This window comes from Aplysia californica, unplaced genomic scaffold, assembly GCF_000002075.1.
Source record: "Aplysia californica isolate F4 #8 unplaced genomic scaffold, AplCal3.0 scaffold00102, whole genome shotgun sequence".
Classification (NCBI taxonomy): Eukaryota; Metazoa; Mollusca; class Gastropoda; order Aplysiida; family Aplysiidae; genus Aplysia; species Aplysia californica.
This window is the reverse complement of record NW_004797372.1, coordinates 1,530,228-1,538,789: the sequence shown is the minus strand read 5'-3', so window position 1 is coordinate 1,538,789 and position 8,562 is coordinate 1,530,228. Positions and strand designations below refer to the sequence as shown.

At 40.1% G+C, this 8,562-nt stretch overlaps 1 protein-coding gene across 1 annotated transcript in view; it reads left to right on the top strand.

The window, feature by feature from the left end:
- The first annotated feature begins 465 nt into the window (after positions 1–465).
- LOC101859473 (transmembrane protease serine 9) overlaps positions 466–8,562 on the top strand; it is a 14,350-nt gene continuing 6,253 nt past the window's right edge. Inside the window, exons 1-2 of the mRNA XM_005095372.3 lie at positions 466–1,192; positions 7,709–7,942. Coding sequence (XP_005095429.1) covers positions 971–1,192; positions 7,709–7,942 — 456 coding nt within the window. The 5' untranslated portion in view covers positions 466–970. The remainder of the gene's footprint in view (positions 1,193–7,708; positions 7,943–8,562) is intronic.

The following is an 8,562-nucleotide window of genomic DNA, read 5'->3' as shown; positions in this document are numbered from 1 at the left end:
CTTAATAACAACTCTGAATTATCTTACGATTTTGATAGAGCAGGAATAACATTTTGGTTTCTGACCTCATGGTTTTAGTAGCTCAAAACAGACAAAAAATTCAGATAGAACTTCATAATCCCGAGGTAGCGAAATGTTGGTCTCCGTGACGTCATTCGCCAAAGGTGCCTCTTGTTTTAAGAACAAGGGTCGAAATTCAGGCCTATTTACCTAGTTTGTACTGCTTTGTGACTGGTTTCTTAGTGTGACTGAAGCTCTACGAATCTAAAAAGAATGAAAGAAGCACTCATTATCTCACGAAATATTAGATTAGTACTTCTTATAGCCACTGTTTTCTTTTTTCATCTTTATATAACTAAAATTTCGAACCACTCACCTACATGTTTTACATACATGTATTTCAAAGCGTGGCAGGCATTTAATAACACCTGTCACTACCTGCCTGATCCCCACCGCCCACCAAAATGATCAAATTGCCCACTTACTGCCCATGTCGGCAAACACTACGCTAGATAAAGATAGTCTATTCATGTCACTTTATTTTCTCTGTTTATGTCCTGTAATTTTTGGCTGGTCGTGATGTGCCACATTATCTTTTCGTCTGTTTAGATAGACTTTTTTTCTCAAGAGATAAGACAATCCCACAGACTTTAATCTTTCCATCCTAGACAGCACACTGCCATTGCCTTGCTCTTTATAAAAGCCTTCGCTGCGTTGGTATGCATTTTTGCTGCTGTGGTATATACTTCAGCTGTGTTGATGTGCATCTTAAGTGCCCAAATGAAGGGACAAACACCAGGCGCGCAGCAGTCGAAATCGTGATCCCACCCTTTGCCCTTTTGGATCCAAATAGAGTCAACTTGTACGCGCAACTGTGAACCGGATGTACGTCAGAGTGCGCAGTCTAAGGTACTATAATTTATAAGTCAACAGGCAATCCTGGTGTTTCTTCGGTGTATTTAAACAGGACATGCACTCTCTCCCCACACCTCAAGGAGTCACAATGTCTTTATCTCACACTTCAGCCGTGTTGCTCCTGGTCACGGTCATGTTCTCTCCCTTTACGCCTGTAGCTGGTGACACGACGCTACCCACTGAACAGGCCGCTACAGCTTGCGGAGAGTCACTGGTCAACCCTAACAACAGGATTGTTGGTGGCAGTGTTGCTGCCCCTGGTGAACTTCCGTGGCAGGTGACGTACATATGTCGCTACCTTAAAATTACAAAATTACATCTGATTTTTTTTTGGCCGTTTTGAGTTAACGAGACAATGAAGTCAGAAACCCGATTTATGTTCTATCAGCTTAATCAAAAGTGTAAGACTATTTAGAGTTGTTATCAAGATATTCAAAGTATTACCTTCGAAAAAACTTGACCAAGTTGTGAAACTTCAAATGTGTAACTAACTATACATTTCTCAAAACTAGGTACTGGGCAGATAGAACTTTGTAATTCTAGGGTAGGGAAAAGCAGACGCTTCTCAAAACAATGACATCAAAGAACACTACCTTGTTTCGCCCTTTGCCTAATTGTCATTAATGTTCTTACATGTAAACAATTTTTAAATTCTTTTTTATTTCCTTTGCTCAACACCTTTCACGTCCATTCAAAATACGCTCCTGTGAAGATTTTCAAGAAAATTTTTGAATAAAATGTAAATTTGCAATTACAAAGGACCTTAAAGTTATGGGGGTCACCAAACTTCTTCTGCTATTATCTACTTAATATCCTTAACCTCTGACGCCAGGGGCCCACCTCATTCCATTGTAAATATTAACACTGTTAGGTTATTTAAGAGGCAGGACCTCCAAGTTTAACGTCCATCTCCGAAAGGACCGAGCCAAGTGGGAAGTTCGTGAAAGTGCATTTCCTAAGGACTCAACATCGGGCCCGACTGACGCTCGAACCCCGAGCCCAGAATCCCATGATTACGAGTCCGGTAGCCTAACCATTAGATCGCTCCCTCTGAATCGAGGGGATACAATATTATGCGTAAATTTTGCCCTCTCGACTCGGGTTCAAAGATCCTGTTTCAGAATCTCCGCATGCTCAATAGGATTCGAAAAGAACACTCGGGGAAAATGATAAGGGAGTAGAATGCTGCATTTTTAAAGGTCATAATCTGCCAACTTGCTACCCACAACCCACTTTCAAATACCCCAACATACCTGCCCCTATACTTTCTTCCCACCTAGCTCCTCTCGACACTCTTCTTGGCCCGATATAATAGGCTATCACTAACAATGTCACCTTAGCAGAGACTGAGCCCACCATTTCGGAACTTCACGGTGACCGTAAAGATGGTTCCAGCAGGGTGCCCACGTCCCTCGTGACTCATTGGAGCTGGGGAGTATAGGACTAAAGCTAACATTACTTAAACGCAATCCCACATCATCAGTCATCACAACCATTATATCTAAAATCATCACCGCTCTCAGATCAATGATTTACATTCATCTATCTTCAATTACAGTTACTTGTTATACTAAGTATGCACGTAATACACTATTGGGCACTATCATACGCATTTTTTTCTACTAATCAGATGGCGTCAATCTCTTATAAATGGGCAAGGGATAAAAAAAAGCTTACCCGTTAGGCAACCGACGCCACCAAATGCAAGAAGAATGGGAAAGTTTTAACATTACACAAATAACTTCATGTACGTGGATGCGGGTAAAGGTATTCTTTGGCATATTAATTTGAGAAAATGCAGGTTTATTGTATTTTCTGGTACCAAAATCTTTTTTAAACAGTTTGACCTAACTTTTATTTTGATAGCTTCAGTATTTGTGAGATCTGGCTTATTTTGTCAGGTAGAGTTTACAAACAGAATTTTGAGAAAAATGGTTTTTACGTTTCCCTTAGATTTGGATTCAGTTCTAAGATACAATAATATACACTGGCTTCCAAAAGAAACTTTAAAATGCAATCACCCAATTATCCTGTTAAAGTCTTGCGCTACCAAGTCACGCATCATTCCAATTTAAAGTTAAATAAATTCTGCATCATCTCTCAAAATAATAATCCATTAAACTTTATGTTAAGAGACACCCGAAATATGGTCACTCAAAATTGACCTTAATAAATCAGACTTTGCAAAATTGTGCGAAATCAAAGAAACGTTAAAGTGTGTTTGCATCTATTTTGAGGTGCATCAGCATTAGGGAAATGGACATGCATTGAAATCAAGATATTATGAAAAGAGAATATAATTGTCTCTGCCATGAACAGCATTTTCATTTTGATATTTTCAAACATATTGGAAAAGAGAGCGGTTACAAATACCAGTCAAAACCTGGACTTAACAATAAATGTGCTCATTAGTATGATTTAGCTCTGTTTTAGAACTATTGCATTCATGTAGAGCACGAAAGCGTTTTATGCACCTGGGCTGTGTTAGTCAGATATTGGACATAAACATATTATGTCAGTGAGGAACAGAGGGCACGAAAGTGCCTTCGGTCAGGGTGGTCTGGGGTGGAATGAACAAAACCGTCCTGGTGAGAATCACCGGATGGATTGGTTTAGTGGACTACATCGCGCATGTGCTGGAAAGTCATGTCTTACCCTTATTTTCATCATGGTATCATTTAAGCAGACATCTCCATGCATAGAAAAGCACTTTCTCGTAGGGCTAATGCCACTAGACATGTTTTGAAGTAGAAATCAAATCAAAGTTGGATTGGTCACCAGTACTTTGCTACGCATGGAGATGTCTGCTTAAATGACACCATGACATGTACGTGAAGTTAAGTTCCATGAAACAGCAGCTGAAGAAAAGTGGCTTTGCTCCAAATTCAAAAACTTTGTTTGCCACTATCTGTGACATTTAGGATGAAATGAAAAATAAGTATGTCCTAAATTTAATAGAATCGGTGTCTTAAGAGTTGGTGCACTACACAAAACCAAAGGCTCCTAAGCTAAAAAAACAAAACAACAATGAGCACATTTGATTTTAAGTCCTGGTTTTGCGCTGTTTTTGTGATTGTTCTGCATGTTTTCTATTTTGTCTGAAACTATAGTAACAAAATATTATAAGAAATATTGTTTATTGCAGATACAAAACTCTCCATTCATTGGATATGCAATGTATCTCCAATCTATCAATATTGATGCTCCTCAATACACGGGTGAAGACAGTTATTTTATATTTCTACGATTTTGCACAATTTTGCCAAGCCTGAATTTTTACGGTCATATTTGAGTGACCATTTTATTGTATCAGGCGTCTCTTAAAATAGATTAATGAGTCCGATAATACCGAATTTATTTAATTTAAAATATGTGTGTTGCATCAGTGGATAATACAAAGCATTAACACGATGATTGGATGGTTACATTTACACGTTTCTCTTAAGCGCCACTATATATATATATATATATATATATATATATATATTTATACATATTTATATATACACATATTATAAATAATAAAATGAAATAAAATAAAACAGATCTACATAACCCAAAAACATAACAATCTCTATATAATCAAAAAGCATAACAATGGTGAGAAGTAGTTCACAGGTGTGGCCACACCTTCTTCACAACGCAGTACGTTATCTCAGGGCACCACTGTCACGATAAGCCGACATGTTTCAATTAGTGCAGGCAAACTCGTCCAAGAAACGCTAGATCTATCCGGTGACCACCGTTTTTTGGACCGCCGTCTCTGGTCTAGTGGTCAGAAGCTTTTCTGTCGCAGGCAGACCCCAGATCGATTTCTGAGTGGGGAGAAATTTTCATCTAGCATCTTGGTCTTGCTGCTTGGATGTTTCATCCTTCTCTTCCCGGGTTCGCCGAGCCAGGCAGAGTTCGACGCCTGCCCCCTAAAAAAAAAATTTAAAAAAAAAAAAAAAAAAAAAAAAAAAAAAAAAAAAAAAAAATATATATATATATACATATATATATATATATATGTGTGTGTGTGTGTGTGTGTGTGTGTGTGTTTATATATATATATATATATATATATATATATATATATATATATATATATATAATATATACATTTTTGTTACAGTTTTACATGAAGGGAAGTTTATTCACAATGCATTCCACTTGGTTGTTCTCATCAATTTCATAATCAACAGAGTAGTTTCTATCGTTGTCTTTATGTATAACTGCAGTCGAAAGTGTCTAAGAGGGCCGGTCACAAATTGTTTTTGTGAAAAGTAGTTGTCTTAATAAGGTTGATATCTTGAACAGTGTCGTTATAACATTATACTGCAGAGGGCGCTATTAAAGTGTACTTCATTATTATCATTATATACTCGCACAAAAAAGTCAAGTAACAAATATTCAAACAAGAGATAACTGAAGAACAGTTTAAGCAAATGTATCAATTCTTTCAAAAAAGATGCTTTTGACTCTTTAGATTAAGGGTGTACAATGTCAGATTTCAACAAAAACGAGAAGTGCGTGTAAAATGAGGTTAAGTCACACTGGTCGGATTTCAAAAGTCTGAACAGCTATAGTTCTTCATGAGCATTGTCAATAGTGGGAGTAGCCAATCCGTTTGATCAAACACTCGGCAGAGCATCGACGCATGGACAGGACATGCCTTCGGAGAACTTGTTGCGGTGAATTTCGCCACTCCTGGACGACACAGCCCAAGAGCTGTTGAACGTTTTGTATAGGAGGGTGGTTGTCCCTTATCCACCGGTCAATGTGATCCAAAATGTTCTCTGTTGGGTTTAAATCCGGACTACAAGCTGGTCAGTCCATGCAGGTGACAGCTCGCTGCTGCAGGAAGTCCCCCACGATGTGTGCGCGATGTGGTGTGGCGTTGTCATTCTGCTGTACTGCCTGTGGTCTAATCTACTGCAGAAGGGGAACAGAAAGGGGACGCAGGATTTCCTCCCTGTACCTTTGCCCTAATATGGTACAGTGGGTCTTGTGGTGAGTTGAGAAGCCTCCCCACACCAGAACGGACCCTCCACCGTAGTGCGTCATCTGCTTTATGCACCCAGGGTGGAATAGCTCTCCTCAGCGCCCCCAGACGTGGGCTCGCCTGTCTGTGTGCAGCAGGTTGAATCTGGATTCATTCGAGAAGACCACCTGGTCCCCCGGACATTGTGTCCACTTTGAATGGCGAGCAGACCACGCACAGCCAGCTGCTTTGTGAGGAGGCGTGTGCCTTGGGTACCTGGCAGGAACACGAGAAGCGAACTTGGCTCTACTGGTACAGTTCCTTACCGTTTCCTCGCTCTCATGGACATTGGCTGTCACCCATAGTTTGACCTGATGCCGTTTGCAGTGGTGGTTCGTGACGTCACGACCTGTCTGACGATGAACCGGTTGATGCTGTCGTTGGTAAAACGGTCGAGGCCTGTCCTGGACCCTTCCGGTAGCTTGCCATCGGACTTGCAGCCTCTATATGACTGATGGGGACACCCCAAGACGATGTGCAACGCTTGGGAACGTGGAGCGATCTTGGAGCCAGGCAAGGGCTCGTCCTCTGTCGACGTTAGGCAGCGAGCGTCGTTGGACCATCGTGTTGTAATTAAACATGACTGAAAAACGCTGGCTTATAAAGAGTTGTAAGTGAGCAATATTCACAGCTAAGACATCTGTTTAGCATATGCCAAGCTTAGTTTTAGCTAACAGTCCCTATGCCAAAGTTGCTGAAGTAGAGAAATTTAGCCCTTTTTCATACTTTTCGGCTGTGTTTCAGAAAGCCCTGCGCCGTCACTGTGAAACTGGTGCGGGCAAATTTGCTGTACAGGCAAACTGTGTCTAGTCATCAGTGCGTGTGTCACGTTTGGATGACTGATCTTAACGGGTTTGTGAGATATTGAAGTTTAAATGTGACAGGTGAAACACTAGTTGTTCCTTGACTGTTTTGAGCGAGTTTATCTATTTTTATCGGTATAATTATCTTTGTAATTACTAATATTGCTAGTATTATTATTACAAGATGCAGACTCGTTCTACGAACGCTGATATGATAGTGATATGAAATCCCAAGATAAATTGTTTGTACCGGATTCATTTTTCATTGATAAATTGAGGGCAAGCGAGGCAGGGGTAGGCCCAGAACAACATACTTAGGGAGCCTAAACAAATGGGTAACAGGGAAAGATCAGGGAAACGTAGCTTTTCTGAGACCATCCTAGTAAAGGAATGCATGGAAAATCATTATCGCCGATGTCTGTCGCAGATCTGGCACTGGATGATGATGATGATGACCGGATTCATTGTCGCCGTTTTACTCCCCAATCATATTGTTATAAGGTGTTCTCTAAACCTTTCTTTCAACCACACAATGGGCCACTTTTGACATGTGGGGTGTGGCCCCATCCCACTAGAACCAGGACTCTACAACATAACACCTTATCCCCAAACTTCTACGAAATTTTCTCAGCACAAAGAGATATCCATCCTAACCTGTGACTGCTGTTGTTTTACCGCCCTTAGTGTCTTGAAAACAGAACCGGCCGATAACGCCCCTGTAGCTGGACATAGTTAAGAAGTAAAATGTTGCGTTTTACCCCATTTTTTGTAGAAATGTTAAAACTTTACTGTTTCTCAAACTTATTGATTAAATTTTCTTTATATTTACAAACCAAACTTGATGTCCTCAGGGTTGAAGGTTATTCGTTCGAATTTTTTGTCAAAATTATTGTGACAATTTTAATGAACACCCTGTGTAGTAATAATAATATGTCTCTCATTCACTGTGTGCCATATCGCCTTACAGGCAGGTTTGGAGTGGCTTGGACTGCTCATCTGTGGCGCTACAGTGATCTCTCCGCAATGGCTCCTGTCGGCCGGACACTGCTTCACAACGCCTGTGGAGTCTGCCTGGGCTTTTACCGTGCTGTTGGACCTCGTCAATCGGACAGTGGTCAGTCCCTCCCACAGGAGAAATGTGGAGAAGTATGTGTTACATCCGCGCTTTGACAACGTCACCTACGACCATGACTTAGCCCTGGTAGGTTGGGAACCGCTGAGACAGGAAAACAGCTGCTTAGCTTAGGAGTTTACTAATCAATTTCCCAGTGTCTGGACACTAAATGTTTTCTTATCTTACCTTACCATATTTTATCGTATCTTATCCTATCTTATTGATGGAAACTTTTTCACGCTCTTATTATTATTTACAAGATAGTCACCGTTTCCATGCCAACCAGTTGTTACATTCAACTGTGCAACTTATTAAACATTATATTTTAAATAGTAGCCATACAATTATAACTAGCAATCATTGTCACGCTTTTACTTTTACAATTCAGAAAACAAATTGTAGCATGTAACTTCTTTAACGTTAAAAGTGGACGGACAGATAGAATGGGTAGGCATGGGTTTACGAGAGAGTGTAGCTTATTTGTAAGGAAGCGTGGTGGAATCATCCTCTCGTCATTTTTTAGGCATATAAAGTTATAGGTATCATCTTAAAGCTTGTTCCCTTGTCTTTATTTGGATGCAAAAATATCCATTTATCTTGAATACAAGTCGAGATATTTGCAAAAGAAGGAGGTTGGGGTCACCTGTTTTCAGAGAGATTAGTGAGAAAATGGCCGCCAAAGATTAGTTATTTCTTCAGCTTAAGAG